The 21,527-nt window shown below is 38.3% G+C and overlaps 1 protein-coding gene across 1 annotated transcript in view; it reads left to right on the forward strand.

Annotated features, from left to right (window-relative positions):
• SLC30A8 (solute carrier family 30 member 8) overlaps positions 1-14,317 on the forward strand; it is a 119,484-nt gene extending 105,167 nt beyond the window's left edge. Inside the window, exon 8 of the mRNA XM_053715932.1 lies at positions 12,208-14,317. Within this exon, the coding sequence (XP_053571907.1) occupies positions 12,208-12,350 (143 nt within the window). The 3' untranslated portion in view covers positions 12,351-14,317. The remainder of the gene's footprint in view (positions 1-12,207) is intronic.
• The last annotated feature ends 7,210 nt before the right edge of the window (positions 14,318-21,527 follow it).

A 21,527-nucleotide genomic window follows, 5' to 3' on the forward strand; every position in this document is an offset into this window, starting at 1 on the left:
TCCTGCGTGGCCACGCAGGACTTGGTATGCAGACCTGGTGAATATGTCATTGGTTCCACCATGGAAGCTACCTTTGAGACAGGATCTTCTGGTACAGGGTCCATTCGAACATCCAAATCTAGTCTCTCTCCAGCTGACGGCTTGGAAATTGAACGCTTGATTTTATCTAAGCGTGGGTTTTCGGATTCTGTGATAGATACTCTGGTACAAGCCTGAAAACCTGTAACTAGAAAGATTTACCATAAAATATGGAAAAGATATATCTGTTGGTGTGAATCCAAGGGATTCTCATGGAGTAAGATTAAGATTCCTAGGATCCTTTCCTTCCTACAAGAGGGTTTGGATAAGGGATTATCAGCGAGTTCTCTAAAGGGACAGATTTCTGCTTTATCTGTCTTGTTACACAAACGACTGGCAGCTGTGCCAGATGTTCAAGCATTTGTTCAGGCTCTGGTTAGGATCAAGCCTGTTTACAGACCTTTGACTCCTCCCTGGAGTTTAAATCTAGTTCTTTCAGTTCTCCAAGGGGTTCCGTTTGAACCTTTACATTCCATAGATATTAAGTTGTTATCTTGGAAAGTTTTGTTTTTGGTTGCTATTTCTTCTGCTAGAAGAGTTTCTGAGTTATCTGCTCTGCAGTGTTCTCCGCCCTATCTGGTGTTTCATTCAGATAAGGTTGTTTTGCGTACTAAGCCTGGTTTTATTCCAAAGGTTGTTTCCAACAAAAATATTAACCAGGAGATAGTTGTACCTTCTTTGTGTCCGAATTCAGTTTCAAAGAAGGAACGTTTGTTACACAATTTAGACACTATACTAGGGCTGTGGCTTCCACATGGGCCTTCAAGAACGAGGCTTCTGTTGATCAGATATGTAAGGCAGTGACTTGGTCTTCACTGCACACTTTTGCCAAATTTTACAAATTTGATACTTTTGCTTCTTCGGAGGCTATTTTTGGGAGAAAGGTTTTGCAAGCAGTGGTGCCTTCTGTTTAGGTAACCTGATTTGCTCCCTCCCTTCATCCGTGTCCTAAAGCTTTGGTATTGGTTCCCACAAGTAAGGATGACGCCGTGGACCGGACACACCAATGTTGGAGAAAACAGAATTTATGCTTACCTGATAAATTACTTTCTCCAACAGTGTGTCCGGTCCACGGCCCGCCCTGGTTTTTTAATCAGGTTTGATGAATTATTTTCTCTAACTACAGTCACCACGGCACCCTATGGTTTCTCCTGTTTTTTTCCTCCTGTCTGTCGGTCGAATGACTGGGGTGGGCAGAGCCTAGGAGGGACTATATGGACAGCTTTTGCTGGGACTCTTTGCCATTTCCTGTTGGGGAAGAGATATTCCCACAAGTAAGGATGACGCCGTGGACCGGACACACCGTTGGAGAAAGTAATTTATCAGGTAAGCATAAATTCTGTTTTTTCAGAAATGTCTATTTTTTTTATAAGAGAAGACTTGATCCGTTCTAAAATCTTCAAAATCTCTTTGTAATTTTTTGATCTTGTTCATTTCTAGTTCTTTGGCAAAATTATCAACCCTTTTTTGAATATTCACATTAAGTTCTTTCCATTGTTGAATGTTTTCAAAGTGTTGAATATTACTGACAGTCTTGACTATCTCGATTTTAAGAGATTCTAATTCATGCTCCCTATAAATAATGCTTTTTAGCAATTATGAAGTATCTATTTTCATTCGGACTGGTACTCAACTTTGTCCAGTTTGAATGCAGGGAACTTGAAAATTCTTAAACCCCCTAGGAATTACATCATGTAAAATGTAATTTTCCAAAAGCACTAGATCTTGCCATTCTTTGGCATCTTTCATTAAAAGTTTCTCTAAATCTCTAAATAATTGTGTGGGGTCCTCAGAATTAGTTCCTGTTATATTCCCTTCTAGTAGATTTAATGAACGTTGTCTATTGGTTCTTAAATTATTAGTACAAAAATTGAATGCATTGGTAGTTATTTCATTGATAATGAGAACACAAACAAACAAACTTATACACCGAGTAGCGCTGTATAAGAGTGCAAAATATAAATTAGGGCGAAGTATATGGAATATATACAAACATATGAATAAATATAAAAAACATGACAATAAAAACAATGGTAACCAATCCTAAATATATTAGGCAAATGTCCTGGGAAAAAAAAAAAAAAGGAGATGTATCCAATACCGGTCAAATCCAATACTCTCTATCCAGAAAAATAAAGTCAGACTGCTCTTCTTAAAAGGGTAGTTCCAGAAGACCCACCAGAAAATCTGAAAAAGTGAAGAGGAGAATAGCTCAAACTCGATTCAAATGTAGAGTAAGGATATAATATAAACACACACGCTAATAGTAACAACTCACATAGCGTATCACACAGCACATCACATAGCGTATCACACAGATGTAGCACTTGTGCCAGATACGTGTAGCCACTAGCCAGACTGCGGTTTTCCCAGTCTGATACGGTCCTATACAGTGAAAAGAAATAGCAAGATTTCAATCTGGTACCCAAGCCATTTTCCACCACTGCTAGGAAATTCAGTAAGCCCGCTAAGAAATAAAGGCTAGATTATGAGTTTTTGTCGGTAATGGTGTGCGGTGCTAACGCTCCTTTTTCTCTCACCGCTCACTTAAGACAACGCTGGTATTACGAGTTTTCTGCAAGCCGGCGTTTGCCTCAGAAAAGTGAGCAAAATTTAGCTCCACATCTCACTGTAATACCAGCGTTGCTTAAGTCAGCGGTAAGCTGGCTAAACGTGCTTGTGCACGATTTCCCCATAGGAAACAATGGGGCTGAGCTGGCTGAAAAAAACCCAAACACCTGCAAAAAAGCAGCGTTCAGCTCCTAACGCAGCCCCATTGTTTCCTATGGGGAAATACTTTTTATGTCTGCACCTAACACCCTAACATGAACCCCGAGTCTAAACACCCCTAATCTTTCACTTATTAACCCCTAATCTGCCACCCCCGACATCGCCGACACCTACATTATATTATTAACCCCTAATCTGTTGCTCTGGACACCGCCGACACCTACATTATACTTATGAACCCCTAATCTACTGCCCCAAACATCGCCAAACCCTACATTATATTTATTAACCCCTAATCTGCACCCCCAACATCGCTGCAACTATATTAAATTTATTAACCCCTAATCTGCCCCCCCAATGTCGCCGCAACTATATTAAATTTATTAACCCCTAATCTGCCGCCACCAACGTCGACGCCACTATAATAAATTTATTAACCCCTAAACCTAAGTCTAACCCTAATCCTAACCCCCCCAACTTAAATATAACTTAAATACATCTAAATAAATTATTCCTATTTAAAACTAAATACTTACCTGTAAAATAAACCCTAAGATAGCTACAATATAACTGTTACATTGTAGCTATCTCAGGGTTTATTTTTATTTTACAGGCAATTTTGTATTTATTTTAACTAGGTACAATAGTTATTAAATAGTTATTAACTATTTAATAACTACCTAGCTAAAATAAGTACAAATTTACCTGAAAAATAAAACCCTAACCTAAGTTACAATTACACCTAACACTACACTATCATTAAATTAATTACATAAAATACCTACAATTATTTTTTATTTTATTAGGGGATTTAGATTAGGTGTAATTAGTTTAAAATATCTGTAATTTCTTTTTTATTTTCTGTAATTTAGTGTTTGTTGCTTTTCGTAATTTAGTTTATTTCATTAAATTGTAATTATTTGTAGGTATTTTGTGTAAATAATTTAATGATAGTGTAGTGTTAGGTGCAATTGTAACTTAAGTTAGGGTTTTTATTTTGCAGGCAAATGTGTACTTATTTTAGCTAGGTAGTTATTAAATAGTTAATAACTATTTAATAACTATTGTACCTAGTTAAAATAAATACAAAAGTTGCCTGTAAAATAAAAACAAACCCTGAGATGGCTACAATGTACTTATTAGTTATATTGTAGCTAGCTTAGGGTTTATTTTACAGGTAAGTATTTAGTTTTAAATAGGAATAATTTATTTAGATGTATTTAAATTATATTTCAGTTAGGGGGGTGTTAGGGTTAGGGTAAGACTTAGGTTTAGGGGTTAATACATTTAATATAGTAGCGGCGATGTTGGGGGCGGCAGATTAGGGGTTAATAAATGTAGGTAGGTGGCGGTGATGTTAGGGGCGGCAGATTAGGGGTTAATAAAATTTAACTAGTGTTTGCGAGGCGGGAGTGTGGCGGTTTAGGGGTTAATACATTTATTACAGTGGTGGCGATGTCCGGTCGGCAGATTAGGGATTAAATAATTTTATTATACAGTTTGCGATGTGGGGGGTGCCTCAGTTTAGAGGTTAATAGGTAGTTTATGGGTGTTAGTGTACTTTATAGCACTTTAGTTAAGAGTTTTATGTTACAGCGGTAGCCCATAAAACTGTTAACTACTGACTTTAAAATGCGGTAGGAGTCTTGGAGGTAGAGGGTGTACCGCTCACTTTTTCCAGCGATCGTAATACCGGCGTTAAGCAAATCCCATTAAAAAGATAGGATACGCAATTGACGTAAGGGAATTTGCAGTATGCTAAAATCGCAGAAAAAAAGTGAGCGGTACACCTGTACCTGCCTGACTCGTAATACCAGCGGGCGTTAAACACTGCTTTTTAACCCTAACGCAAGACTCGTAATCTAGGCGAAAAGAAGCACACACCCGCGACTCTAAACAATAGAAACCTCACTACAAACGAGGATCTACGGAAGCCTCACTGGGTCATAAAAGTTCATGTAATATTTCAACGCATTTGGCCTGATTGATGGGACTTTCTCAAGAATAGATTCCAGACGGCGCTGTGCTCTATATGAAGAGTGATTGATCTACAAGCCCCGGGAAAAGAGACAAATCATTGGCGGTTAGAGAAAAGACTAATTCATACAGAGTACAGTGTTGGCCCCAACGTAACACAGTAAACAGTCTATTGCAAAAAAAAACTAGACTGTTTGAAACCCAAAGGGTTAAACTTTGAACTTGACATTCAGGCATTTCTATAAATAGTTTTTTAAAATAGGGTTTTATGAATTTTATATAATATATGGTTATGTTGTTCATTATTATTTTTTGGCTTATGAGTTTTTATTATGAATTATTGTTGTTGCACATTTGTATTTTATAAATACATGAATTTATGTTTTTGTAAATATATGTACTTATGACACATTTTAAATCACTTTTAGAAAAATTACTCCATTTGCTTATACAGTGTGTGTGTATATATGTATATATATATATATATTGTATTGAAATAAGCACTCACTGGACTTCAGCCGACTGTGACAACAGGTGTATTATTTAATGTGACGTTTCGGGACACAAACAGTCCCTTCCTCTGACAAACAAGTAAAAAAAGCAACCCTTTTATAAATCTTTGTGACCCTCCTACTACAATTCAGCCAATCTTGGCTATCCAAGTGCACATTCAATTAGTGACCTCATCTCCCTGAGTTATACACATTGTAAAGTGTAAAAGACATCAAATGTTGTGAAATACACTATGTGAACAAATGTATATTAAAAAAACAATAAAATCAAACTAACCATCAAGGTTGATCCCCTTTTATCCCATCTAAGCAGTTAAATAAAAGATTTACGGGAAGTGTAAACAAATTTAGTGTGCAACCAATAGGGAGCTGACAACCTTGTCACACCCCTCCTTATTCCAACCTATGATCACATATAAATCTCTTTTACATTCTATTCTAATATCCATCTCATTATTCATATAGATATGTGAGCTCACAGTTATACCATCCGGCAATCGTATTAGCTGTTTATAGACCCAAATGTACTTTGGATTGCAGCCATACAACAGGGGGTGTGTCGCTTGTATTCATCACTCCCTCCTCTGTACCGCCCACAATGGGCGTACAGACAATGCCACAACAAATCATGCCCACAAGAACCGACCTGTCATTGCTACACAAAATCAACAAACACTAGCCCATCAGTTAACACTATCAGGTGGTAAAAAACATCATTACGATATGGCTGTCATATTTGTTGCTTACAAAGCTCAGGGAGCATTATGTAGCAAACATATAGCTGGTCATGTAACACCGCCACCTCTGGGTGTATAGAAATATATATCTCGTGATAACCCATATTAACAAACCTACACTTGAATGTTAACGTTATTGGGAACCAAAACAACCTCATAATTTCTAAGTATAAACATCTACTTAAACCCATTCCGATGGTGGAATTATAGAATACACCAGCAGCGGTGTATAACAACAACAATATCCACTAGCTATGCATAGGTCAAGACATCCGCCTTCATATTTATATTACCGTACTCAAGATCGAGCTGTAAAGACCAGTTGTGAGGGCCAACTATAACAATATAAATCCGCCTATCATAGATCGCCAGAGGTATTGATACTTTAGTTAACCTAATATGTTGTCACTGCATTGGTCTTAGCATCCAGCTTGACGCTTACCCAGAGCCATACTGGATCCAGACTTAATTATAATCTATCTCCTTGTGTATGTTCACACTACCATTTGGTTACCACACCTCCATTGAATTTAGCCCCTGGCAAAAAACCATCATGCCAGGCATTAATGTTGCCCGTACACGTGAAGGCATCAAGCTGAACATCCCGTCCAACAACCAACCACATAACACCCTAAATAAGAAGGCACAAAAGTGAACCTCCTGCCCAGTATATAATAGGCCCTCAACTGAGGCATACCACCAATTGTGAGCATTACTTAAAGGTATACACCCTATTTTAAATTACATTATCTACTAAAAAAATTGAGTAAATGTGAGTAACATTCTAACCCACAATCAGATTAACAAAAAAAGGTATACTAACCAGTGTGTCTTAGCATGAACACCATAAGTCTAAATTATATGGTTTAAACTGTGGCCACTATAATAACACTTCCCAGTCTGCACTAGCATTGAAAATATATACAAGGCCTAAACAGCTGCCATATATAATCTAATAGGATCATAGGTGATCAACCAAGCTGGAGCACCTAAATGTGTTTAAAGTGTAAGGATTAAAAACAAAAACAAATATACCTGCCCTATATGTTCTAATGCTATAATGGAAAAAGCTCAATTCTTATTAATGGAAACCTAACTATAAGAGAAACCCCCCAAATGCCAACTTCCCACATATAGAAAGGTCGTGGACTCTCATGACACTATACATGATAAGAACGCCCATATCAAAAAGACCTTCATGGACACAAACTCTCATTAATAATCGCTGACTCTCATTAAAGTCAATAAGAGATTCTTCATAGGAAGCACTGCCATCCAGAATATACATTCAGTCCCCTCGGGCAAAGGGTGCCCAGTTCATAGATCCATCTTGCCTCCTTTTGCAGAAGGATCCTGGATCTGTCTACCCCTCTTCTCAATTTGGGGACATGATCTATCAAACGGAATCTTAGGTCATTCACTGTGTGACCTGCCTCCATGAAGTGTCCGGCCGCTGGTAAATCAGACTTCCCTTTCTGTATGGCCATCCGGATGCTTTACCAATGATTTGCCATTCTAGTTCTGGCATCATCAACCGTCTTCCCTACATAGAACATCCCACAGGGGCAACTGAGAAGATAGACCACAAATTGTGTGGTACATGTTAGAAAGTATTTGATTTCATATTTTCTCTTTTTATCTGGGTGCTGGTAATGTGTGCCAGTAATCATGCCACTACATGTGACACAACTGATGCATCTATAGCTCCCTTTCTTCTTGCTAAGCCATGGCCTCTGTGATGTAGTAGAATCAATATCTGTTTTCATTAGTGTGTCTCGTAGGCTCCTGCCCCTCCTGTACCCAATTCTAGGGGCCCGCCATTTCATGAAAGGTAATGATTGATCTGCTTCAATCAGCTTCCACTTCTCCTTTACTGCTTTAGTAATAGTATAGCTGTCAGGTGAGTATGTAGTCAAAAAAATCATCTGTTGGAGAGTGGTATCCTCTTTTTGTGCTGGTAATGGAGATCTAAGAGCTAGTTCCCGCATCTCATATAAACTCCTTTTATTATAACCTCTCTGGATGAATCTCTTAGTCATCTCCTCTAATTGGGTTATACATTTGATTTCATCTGTGTTATTATGGATGACTCTCTGGAACTGTGCCTTCGGTATGTTCTTTATTGATGTTGGTTGATGGCAACTTTTAGCATGTAAAATGGAGTTGCGGTCTGTGGCTTTACGGAACAAGGTGGTCCCTAGTCGATCACCTTCCTTGAAGATCCTAACATCCTAATAATCTACTCCTTCAGTGCTCGCTGTGTGGCTGAATCTGATAGTGCTCTGCATCTCATTGAGATTTTTAATCTATACGTTTAATTCTTCCTCTCCTCCACCCCAAATTAGAAACAGGTCACCGATATATCGACAATAGTATTTGATGTAATCCTAATAAAAAATCCTCATGTTTTTCGTTTCATACTCAGCCATACACAAATTCTCCAAGGATGGGGCCACATTGGACCCCATCGCTGTACCAGATATTTGTAAATAGAATGTTTTATCAAAACGGAAATAATTCTCAGTAAGGCATAGTCTTAGTAATGAAATAAGGACTTCTTCAGGCGGGCCGATATATGGTACCTGCCTCAAATAAGTAATGAAAATAATATTACAATTTTTGTTTATTATGCATAATTATACGTTTATGATTAATTATTTTGTGTGTTTAATGTCCCCCTGTTAGTCATTCCAAACCTTAAAATTAAATAATTATTGGATATACCATGAAATAATCAAAAAGTGAAAAGCTATCCAGCAAGTACAGGTAAAATGATTAAAAAAAGATTGAGAAGGCGGGCATCTGGGCGGCGGCCATCTTGCAGGTCGCACTGAGCTTCAGCTCTTCAAGTTCTCTCTATTGTTTCTCAACTTAACTTTACATTTTTAGCAATACCTTGGCTAAAATAGTCGAGAGGCTTGCCTGAAGAGGTCCGCATTCCAGATATAGGGTTTTGGATAGCGACCGGGCTTACATGCCCTCAGTACCGGACTTTTCATTGTGAGGCCTTCCCCTACAATAGAAGCCTCAGCCTGCCCCCACAACTAGCTGTGCCTTAAGTGCGCAGTCTCAACCTACTATGGCTGTAACCCAAGAGGAAATCCTCTCAACTATGTAAAAATGCTTAGCAGTGTTTGAGCTAGAGATGGCGGTTAAATTTGAAAGCTTCTCATGTCTAGCTAAGACTATGGTGACACAGTGTAATACTTTCAGAGCGGAAGTAGAGGGAGATGCCATCTCATCTATACTAGGAGTGCATCTACCTATATGTCTTGGGCAAACAACGGCAGAAGATCACCTGGAACCTGACCCACCGGTCTCTTTTGTCAGTACTCGCATGCTGAGCAATGACCCTGAGGGCACGACTGGCCCTCTATTCCGTGAGGACAGATCCATACGCAAAGGTGAAGGAGCTTACATGGGAGACGCTGCCCTGAATGCATGTGGGAATCACGGGGATCAACAGCTGAACAGGACATCACCCCCTGCGGAGCCCTGTGCAGCGGAGAAGATGTCTATCAGAAATGCTGCCCCTTCTGTCGCTGCAGTCTGCCTCCCTGCATTACCTACTTCAACGGTGAGAGCTTCACTGCTCTGCTTTACTTGCTGGGGCCAGGTACTACTAGGGATCGCATTTAGCTTGGCCGTTGGATCGGCACTTTGCTTGGAAGGTCCCCGAGACATGCAAGTCAGCCCTCCCAAAAGAACTGGTGTCGGCTAAGAGATTGAATAAACTGGTATACTTATGGCTTCCAGCATTGGGAGTTATCACTTTGTTTAGACTCGGACACAATTTTTCAGAGAAGTATAACCATAATTGCTTCGGCTGTAAGATATACACCCTGCCTTAAAGTTAGCAAGATTTAACCCATGATTATTTATGCCAGTATTTCCAGGTTCTGGTTATGTGCATGATGTTGTTATTTTTAATGACGGAAGTGCATGAGATTAGGTCTATTTCCTAAATGTTTGTAGACGTTCCCCTTTTATGTGTTAATCTCACTGTCTATAACCTATAGCAGCAAACACCTAATAGCAGTGCCCCATAATATAGACAAATCCCCCTGGTTAGGTTATATGTTCTCAGTATAATGTAGTCACCATTTTTACTTTTTTATTTCCCAGTATTTTTGACACTCTGAAGCTCTTTTACTCTATTCAACGTTTTTTTTTTTGTGTTTTTTTTTTTATATGGGCTTAGTTGCTCTGTTTTATCCTAAATATATTGTACCCTCATAACTGTATGTCCAAGGGGAGGTGTGTTGCTAATAGCTTTCACATTACACTCACATTTATTTGTACATATCACGGGACGCTGAATAGGTAACCTATGGCCATATTTTTCCATTTATTTTAGCCCCATATATGCATAATATCATATCCCAAGTGTACTCATATTTCCAGCATAGTTTGTAAATTGACATTCATTTAATTTATCAGAGAGTTAATGAATACCCTCTACTATAGAAAAATCTAGATCCTCTGTATAATGTACCCTAGCTTTAAAGATGGTAGAGAAGCTTTGCCTCCTGTAAAATTTTGATCTTCTACCCTACTCAATTCACTATGTTGCCTTACACCTCATGATAGGCTTACAACACAATATGTCTCCAATATATAATGGACTAAATTATTATAGTATTTTCTATCCAATAAGCAAATTTGGGAACTCAGAATTTTCCATCCAGCGGTAGTTTTTCATCACAGAACTATAGCCACTATTACACTATATACTACTTTTCACTATTAGGTGACTGGGAAGCCTATATGTGTCAATTTTTAACAAGATATCCCTTACTGGGCTTATATTATCCGCTCCCCTAAGACTACATATCTCTGCCGACAGTGGCTTGATTTATGGCATGTGTGTTTTATTGAGTTCAGTTATAACTGTGGAAAAGACTAATATATTTCTAAGTCAAACTTTTGTAGGGCACGTACTAAATTTATATAGATACTTAAAATGTCACTCCTTTAGACTCTGAAAACAGCATTTGTTCTCTATGTTGGGTTGGTCCTCACTGATTAACATATATTTTTCTATTTCACAGTCATTGTTATTCCAAGACTCATTAACGTCAATAGCTTATCTTGTTATGTTTATTTCAAGGTCCAAAAGAGACCGTGTGTTGCATTAGAGCACCTCAAACAAGCCATCTGGCTCCCATGGGTCCATGAGTGGTCTGTTCAGCATTGTAGAGGTGTTTTTATTTATTGACTATAAAATATAAAACTGAGGTTTCAGAGGCTCATACTATATTATTTACCTGAAATGATGTATATTTGCCATTTACTTACTGTTGTATTATGTTCTATGCGAAATATGGTATTTATTTCTGTCTGTTTATCGCTATGCAAAACCTCAATAAAAAGATTTATTATAAAAAAAAAAAAAGATTGAGAAAAGAAATGAATAGTCTTTCAAAGAATGGCAATACAGAGTTAATTCAGACACAGACATTTCCCGTATGTGTTTTTTTTTTACAGAGCTTGTTTTGTTAATGTATTTATTGTCACTATAAGAGATAGGCAGGCCCATTTATCAAGCTCCGTACGGAGCTTGAAGGGCCGTGTTTCTGGCGAGTCTTCAGACTCGCCAGAAACACAAATTATGAAGCAGCGGTCTAAAGACCGCTGCTTCATAACCCTGTCCGCCTGCTCTGAGCAGGCGGACAGGAATCGCCAGAAATCAACCCGATCGAGTACGATCGGGTTGATTGACACCCCCCTGCTGGCGGCCGATTGGCCGCGAGTCTGCAGGGGGCGGCGTTGCACCAGCAGCTCTTGTGAGCTGCTGGTGCAATGTTAAATGTGGAGAGCGTATTGCTCTCCGCATTTAGCGAGGTCTTGCGGACCTGATCCACAGTGTCGGATCAGGTCCGCAAGCCCTTTGATAAATGGGCCCCTAGGAGTTGCTGTTTTATTAGTGCTGTACATTTAGATTGATAGTTACATATGGTAAATGATTTAAGGTTTATAAGCTACATCCAAAATGTATTGGACCATTTCCAGCATTATTCCTTTTTTTAAACGTAGTTTTTCATGTTTTAATTGGCTCAAAAAAAAGACAGTTTTATTCATAGACCCCTCTGCTTGTTTGTTTCCTAATATTTTTTTTATTTTTTTTAAATCATTGATAAATGTAAATATTTGTATTTTTCTTCCACTAACAGATAGCACGGCTGACTCCAAGAAAATGTTAAAGGAGGTTACCCAGAGTTTATTTGATAATTTTCCCTTCCATTCTGTCACCATTCAAGTTGAGCCAATAGAAGAACAGATGCCTGAATGTATATTCTGCCGTGAACCGAGATGAATGAAGTATTTTACATCACACATCTGCATATTAAATGTATTATAGTAGTTTTGTTTACCAAAAGCGATTTGTCAGTATTTCTAGAAAGTTGTTGAGCTTTTTGCAAGGAGAGTGTAAACCATAGTAGTTTAAATTCTGGGATCACTGATGGATTTCCAGAAATTTAAAGGGACATGAAACCATTTTTTTTTTCATGACTCAGATAGAACATGCACTTTTAAACCACTTACTAATTTGCTTATATTATCACATTTTTTTTTTGGTTCACTTTCTATCCCTTGTGGAAATGCAGGGATATACCCTTAGGAGCATGCTGATGTCTGAATAATTATATGACAGCAGTTTTTCAAGAATGTTATCCAAATGCAAGAGCACTAAATGGCAGCACTATGTCCTGTCATGTAGTGCTCCAGTCATCTACCTAGGTATCTCTTCAACAAAGAATAAAGTGGGAACAGTACAGATTTGATAATAGAAGAAAATCAGAAACTTTTTAAATGATATGCCCTGTCTGAGTCACAAAAGAAAATTGTTGGGTTTCATAAACTAACCATAATTAAACTAACCAACATAAAAAGCATTATATTTGATTTTACTTACTAGTGAAGGGGAAACACTCATCTTGAACAAATGCTCAGATCTGCAAAAGTCCTTCAAACCGCAACATTGTTCTTCAGCTTAAAGGGCCATAATACCCAAATGTTTAAACACTTGAAAGTGATGCATAGCTGTAAAAAGCTGTCTAGAAAATATCTCCTGGACATCTCTATGTAAAAAAGAAAGATATTTTTACCTCAAAAGTTCCTCAGTAGCCACCTCCCATTGTAAAGGATTTCTAAGCAGCATTTTAGTGTGTCTGTCCTGGGACAGCTTAGGGGATGAGCCTCGTGAACTCTCATATTATTTCACCAATCAGGTAAAGGAAGCTTACTATGAAATCTCATGAGAGTTAAGTCAAATCTCATGAGATCGCAGTAAGAGTTCATGACCTCAGCACTGCTGATGCTGATTGGCTGCTGTTCATTTCTTCATTTTTTTTTTAATTTTTACCTGCAGCTGGGAACAGCTGAGTATAACTTTTTACACAGAACTTACTCTGCTGAGCTGAGGAAATTGTGAGGTAAAATATCTTCCTTTTTTACATAGAGATGCTCAGGTGATATTTTCCTGTCAGCTTTTTACTGTTATGCTGCATCAGTTTCAAGTGATTTAGCAAATGAGTTTTATGTCCCTTTAAAGGGACATGAAACCCAAAGTTTTTATTTCATGGTTTAGGTAGAAAATACGATTTTAAACATCTTTCCAGTTTACTTCTATTATCAAATTTGTTTAATTGACTTGGTATCATTTGTTGAAGAAGCAGCAATGCACTACTGGTTTCTAATTGAACACATGGGTGAGCCAATGTCAATCGGTGTGTATATATATATATATATATATATATATATATATATGCAGCCACCAATCAGCAGCTAGAACCTAGGTTCTCTGCTGCTCCTGCGCTTCCCTAGATAAACTGTTCAGCAAAGGATAACAAGTGATTGAAGCAAATCAAATAATTGAACTAAATTGGAAAATTGTTTAACATTGTATGTTCTACCTAAATCATGAATGTCTAATTATGACTTTATTGTCTATTTAAGTTGTTCAAAAATCAATCTTCCATGGAACCACCTTAAAATATATAGTAGATCATGATTTTCTGTTGTGGTATAGAGAGGCCCCATCAGTCATATTGGGCCTAATAGAAAGTATTATGTAGTTGAGATAATGTATCCATTTTATCTGAAAAGTAAATATTTGATATCTTCACTGAACAGATTCAGGGGTCTATAGAAAGACAATTACGTGAGTCTTATTTGCTGTTGACTTTATATTTGATCTTGATATTTGAAAATGTATTTGTTAACTAATCTTTGTTTGTCAAGACTGTATTTAAATGGACATTAAACTCTAAATAAATGCTAGATCTCATTATGTATTCGAAGCCAGAGAATAAAAAAAAAAAAAAAAAAGAAAAAGTGGAGATTTATTTTTTCAAAACTATACCAGTTGTTTAAATATTGCAGAAATAAGTGTAAAGTGTAAAAGTGATGGGTACCAGCATGTTATAACCTTGGTCTCCTTCTCTGCAGTGGCATCTATTGAATTATTATATAGGGGGACACTTATCAGAGGCCCACCAGTATTTTTGTGGGCAGGGCTGTGATGAGGCGGGATTGGGCAGTCAGTGGGCAGGATTAGGGCTCCAATGAGGGGGCCAGGTTGAGCTTTGGTAAACCTGGGTAAAGTGGTGGTGGGCAAGGGAGGGCCGGTCATAGTTGTTGTGGCACATGGGGGGTCAGCCATTATGCTGGAGGCGGTTAGTGCCCCTTGGCAACTCCACTGCTTCTGTGGACCAATTAGGAGGGGTGAGCCAAGGGTATTTGGTGCCTGGGTGCAGAAATATTTTCTGCCACAGACACACATTCATACATACATATATACATAGACACACTCATACACACACACACACACATACATACATATATCCATAAATACATACACACACTCATACACTGACACACATTCATACATACATATATACACACATACATACATATATACACACACTCATACATACATATATACATAAATACATGCATACACACGCTCATGCACACACACACTCACTCATACATACAGACACACACTCATACATACATATATACATAAATACATACACACACAATCATATATACACACATACATACACACACAATCATACACTTACACGCTCATACTCACACACATACTTATATACACACACTCATACAAACACACTCATACACTCATACATACATGCATACATAAACACACACTCATACATACATAGATACACTTATACATACATATATAGATACACACATACATAGATACATAGATACACTCATACATACATACATAGTTACATTCATACATACACTCATACATACATACATACATACATACATACACTCATGCATACATACACACACTCATACATACACTCATAAGTAATTAAATGCCCTATCCTCCTGGCTTGCTGGATTATAACATAACAGTCATAGAACTGACTGATCAATAACAATAATAATAATAATAATAATAACTTATATACTTATAACTTATAAATAAACACAAAACACAGAGTGTGGGAAAAGACCCGTGGGCCACGTTTATTATGGAACAAGAGAACCGGCTGGAAGCAAAAAGACAAACCTATACCAGGTGGAGACAATCTAGCTAGAAGAGTAAGCAACCCCCTACTAGGAAGATGGGCCGCGCCCGTGAATGCCTACACAAGCAGAGCTTAGCTGCATGCAGAAGGCTTAGGGAGTTCTCGGAATCCTCAGAATGGGGAAGGGACCCCAGGCACGCACCTGCAGATACTACCCTTCCCCTGGGCAGCCGTCACTCTACCTCTGATAGAAAACCGGGCCAACCGCCCAACCAGGGTGTAAAACATAGAACTCCAAACCAGTAGGACCAGGTGTGACTAGGCGCGAGTGCATGCCACTGCCTGGGGAGTCTAAAACTACCATCCTTGGACTAAAGGAAACGAGCCGCGTAGCCCTCATCCTGCCTCAGACCCCTGCTGAAAACACCATAGTGATGCCCAGCCTAAAGATTGCCGCCTTACCAGATTAAAGGGAGGGAAGCTGTGAAGATGAGCTGGAAAGAGGGTCTGGGACCTGTAACCTAGCTTCTTCTAGGTAAGCTAAATCCCCACCCACACTAATGCAACATTGTTGCCACTTCACAGCAGCACACTCCTAAGGGCCCTAATTCCTATGTTTGTTACGGGCTATTCTGCCCTCCACTGTCTTACATACACTCATATATACACATATACACACACACACACACATACATAAACACTCATACATACTCATACATACATACACACACTCATACATACATAGATACACTCATACATACATACACACACTCATACATACATACACACACTCATACATACTCATACATACATACACACACTCATACATACATAGATACACTCATACATACATACATACACACACTCATACATACATACACACACACACACACTCATACATACACTCATAAATACATACACACACTCATACATACATACACACACTCATACATACTCATACATACATACACACACTTATACATACATACACACACTCATACATACATAGATAAACTCATATACATACATACACACAGAAAAGTTCAGAGACACAAGAGCAGCTGTCCCTCAGTACACCCATACAGATTGAGGTGAGGCGGAGAAAATCGTCACAAATATAACAATTATTATTTATGCTTTAAACTCAAATGTTGCCAATGTTTCCAATCATTCCCATGATAAACATCATAAAGCACTTACGATTTTGAGGCATCATAAACTGACGACCATATGAAATAATCACGTTCCATTCAGATCCGTGCTCCACAGAAAACGCTTTCAGCGTCTCACCTGACCTTCACAGCTTGCTGTTCCTCGACACAGCCTAACCGCTGATTGCGTGCTGACTCTCCTCGAACACAACTTCATGCGCCCTATGGGTATCCTTGTTGAGCGGTAATATCTGATAAATGAATACATACATACATACATACACACTCATATAAACATAGAAAAAGTGGAGATTTATTTTTTCAAAACTATACCAGTTTAAATATTGCAGAAATAAGTGTAAAGTGTAAAAGTGATGGGTACCAGCATGTTATAACCTATGTCTCCTTCTCTGCAGTGGCATCTATTGAATTATTATATAGGGGGACACTTATCAGAGGCCCACCAGTATTTTTGTGGGCAGGGCTGTGATGAGGCGGGATTGGGCAGTCAGTGGGCAGGATTAGGGCTCCAATGAGGGGGCCAGGTTGAGCTTTGGTAAACCTGGGTAAAGTGGTGGTGGGCAAGGGAGGGCCGGTCATAGTTGTTGTGGCACATGGGGGGTCAGCCATTATGCTGGAGGGGGTTAGTGCCCCTTGGCAACTCCACTGCTTCTGTGGACCAATTAGGAGGGGTGAGCCAAGGGTATTTGGTGCCTGGGTGCAGAAATATTTTCTGCCACAGACACACATTCATACATACATATATACATAGACACACTCATACACACACACACACACATACATACATATATCCATAAATACATACACACACTCATACACTGACACACATTCATACATACATATATACACACATACATACATATATACACACACTTATACATAAATACATGCATACACACGCTCATGCACACACACACTCACTCATACATACAGACACACACTCATACATACATATATACATAAATACATACACACACAATCATATATACACACATACATACACACACAATCATACACTTACACGCTCATACTCACACACATACTTATATACACACACTCATACAAACACACTCATACACTCATACATACATGCATACATAAACACACACTCATACATACATAGATACACTTATACATACATATATAGATACACACATACATAGATACATAGATACACTCATACATACATACATAGTTACATTCATACATACACTCATACATACATACATACATACATACATACATACATACACTCATGCATACATACACACACTCATACATACACTCATAAGTAATTAAATGCCCTATCCTCCTGGCTTGCTGGATTATAACATAACAGTCATAGAACTGACTGATCAATAACAATAATAATAATAATAATAATAATAATAATAATAACTTATATACTTATAACTTATAAATAAACACAAAACACAGAGTGTGGGAAAAGACCCGTGGGCCACGTTTATTATGGAACAAGAGAACCGGCTGGAAGCAAAAAGACAAACCTATACCAGGTGGAGACAATCTAGCTAGAAGAGTAAGCAACCCCCTACTAGGAAGATGGGCCGCGCCCGTGAATGCCTACACAAGCAGAGCTTAGCTGTATGCAGAAGGCTTAGGGAGTTCTCGGCATCCTCAGAATGGGGAAGGGACCCCAGGCACGCACCTGCAGATACTACCCTTCCCCTGGGCAGCCGTCACTCTACCTCTGATAGAAAACCGGGCCAACCGCCCAACCAGGGTGTAAAACATAGAACTCCAAACCAGGTGTGACTAGGCGCGAGTGCATGCCACTGCCTGGGGAGTCGAAAACTACCATCCTTGGACTAAAGGAAACAAGCCGCGTAGCCCTCATCCTGCCTCAGACCCCTGCTGAAAACACCATAGTGATGCCCAGCCTAAAGATTGCCGCCTTACCAGATTAAAGGGAGGGAAGCTGTGAAGATGAGCTGGAAAGAGGGTCTGGGACCTGTAACCTAGCTTCTTCTAGGTAAGCTAAATCCCCACCCACACTAATGCAACATTGTTGCCACTTCGCAGCAGCACACGCCTAAGGGCCCTAATTCCTATGTTTGTTACGGGCTATTCTGCCCTCCACTGTCTTACATACACTCATATATACACATATACACACACACACATACATAAACACTCATACATACTCATACATACATACACACACTCATACATACATAGATACACTCATACATACATACACACACTCATACATACATACACACACTCATACATACTCATACATACATACACACACTCATACATACATAGATACACTCATACATACATACACACACTCATAAATACATACACACACTCATACATACATACACACACTCATACATACATACACACACTCATACATACTCATACATACATACACACACTTATACATACATACACACACTCATACATACATAGATAAACTCATATACATACATACACACAGAAAAGTTCAGAGACACAAGAGCAGCTGTCCCTCAGTACACCCATACAGATTGAGGTGAGGCGGAGAAAATCGTCACAAATATAACAATTATTATTTATGCTTTAAACTCAAATGTTGCCAATGTTTCCAATCATTCCCATGATAAACATCATAAAGCACTTACGATTTTGAGGCATCATAAACTGACGACCATATGAAATAATCACGTTCCATTCAGATCCGTGCTCCACAGAAAACGCTTTCAGCGTCTCACCTGACCTTCACAGCTTGCTGTTCCTCGACACAGCCTAACCGCTGATTGCGTGCTGACTCTCCTCGAACACAACTTCATGCGCCCTATGGGTATCCTTGTTGAGCGGTAATATCTGATAAATGAATACATACATACATACATACATACACACTCATATAAACATAGATACTCATACATACAAACATACATGCATACATACACACACTCATACATACACGCATACATACGCACCCTAATACATACATACATACATACACTCATACATACACTCAAACATACACACATACATGCATACACACATACATGCATAAACACACATACATACATACATACACACACTCATACATGCATATACACACTCATACATGAATACACACACTCATACATACACTCATATACATACACACACATACATACATACACTTAACATACACTCACTCATACATACACTCATTCATACATACACACACTCATACATACACACACTCATACACACATACATACATACACACATTCATACATACACTCATACATACATACACTCACTCATACATACACTCACTCATACATACACTCAGTCATATATACACGCACTCATACACACATACATATGTAAACACACTCATACATACATATACATACACACACATACATACTCATACATACACACACACACACACACACACATACATGCACTCAGACATATACACACACACGTACATACATACACTCATATACACACAATCATATACATTTTATTTTAATCCCTGCTATGTTTTGCAAATAGATATTAAGTATATTTAAAAAAATATGTGAATGGGTTATTTACCATTGCTTATTATATGTATTTCTATGGAAAATCAGATCAGATAGCATATATACACACACTCATTCATACATACATACATATATACATACACAAACAAACACACACATACACTCATACATACATGCATACATATATAAACACACTCATACATAGATACACTCATATATACATCCACACACAATCATACATACATAGATACACTCATACATGCATACACACACTCATAGATACACTCATACATAGATACACTCATACATGCATACACATACATAGATACACTCATACACACACAAATACACAGACTCATACATACAAACACACACTTATACATACATAGATACACTCATACATACATACACACACTCATACATACACTCAAACATACATACACACACATACATACATACACACACTCATACCACTCATACATACACTCATACATACATACACACACTCATACATACACTCATACATACATACATACACTCATACATACACACACTCATACATACATACACACACTCATACATACACTCACTCATACATACACTCACTCATACATACACTCACTCATACATACACACATATATACACACACTCATACATACATATACACTCATACATACATACATACACTCATATACACATCAACATATACATTTTATTTTTAATCCCTGCTATATATTTTGCAAATATATATTAAAGTGATTGTAAAGTCAGCCTTCTGTCTAAACAGCTGTGTAACAGTTATCACGAAAAAACTTGAGTTTCATTCATCAAATTTTAAGATTTCAAATGGATACCTGTATTTTCATTATTTTCTATCAATTTTCGGCTAAATCATCCTCCTCCCGGCATTCGCGCTCCGTTGCTGTCCTTTTTGATGGACGTCTTAATAGCCAATAATGGCTCTAACCATGGGGGGACCCACCCTCTTATCATGACGTAATACGTCCTTATTGCGCATGCGTTCGTCTTCGGTGCAGAGCTAATCTATTGTAAGCTCGTGCACATTTCGCACATGCGCAATAGTAGTAAACACGGCGTAGCAATAGAATATTATACGGAGTCCTGTCATTTCCTCTGTATTGTAAAGCTTGGATTAGTGGATCTGAAAGGGCTCCGTATATAGGTTAGATTGTTTTATTTATCTTATCTATGTGACAACTATGTTATAAAGCGGAAACAGCAGTAACGCATGCGCAATGGAAAATAGACACAGGAGCGCGCAGTGCCGATACGTAAACAGCGGGTGGG

The sequence above is a fragment of the Bombina bombina genome, chromosome 5 (genome assembly GCF_027579735.1).
Source record: "Bombina bombina isolate aBomBom1 chromosome 5, aBomBom1.pri, whole genome shotgun sequence".
Taxonomy (NCBI): domain Eukaryota; kingdom Metazoa; phylum Chordata; class Amphibia; order Anura; family Bombinatoridae; genus Bombina; species Bombina bombina.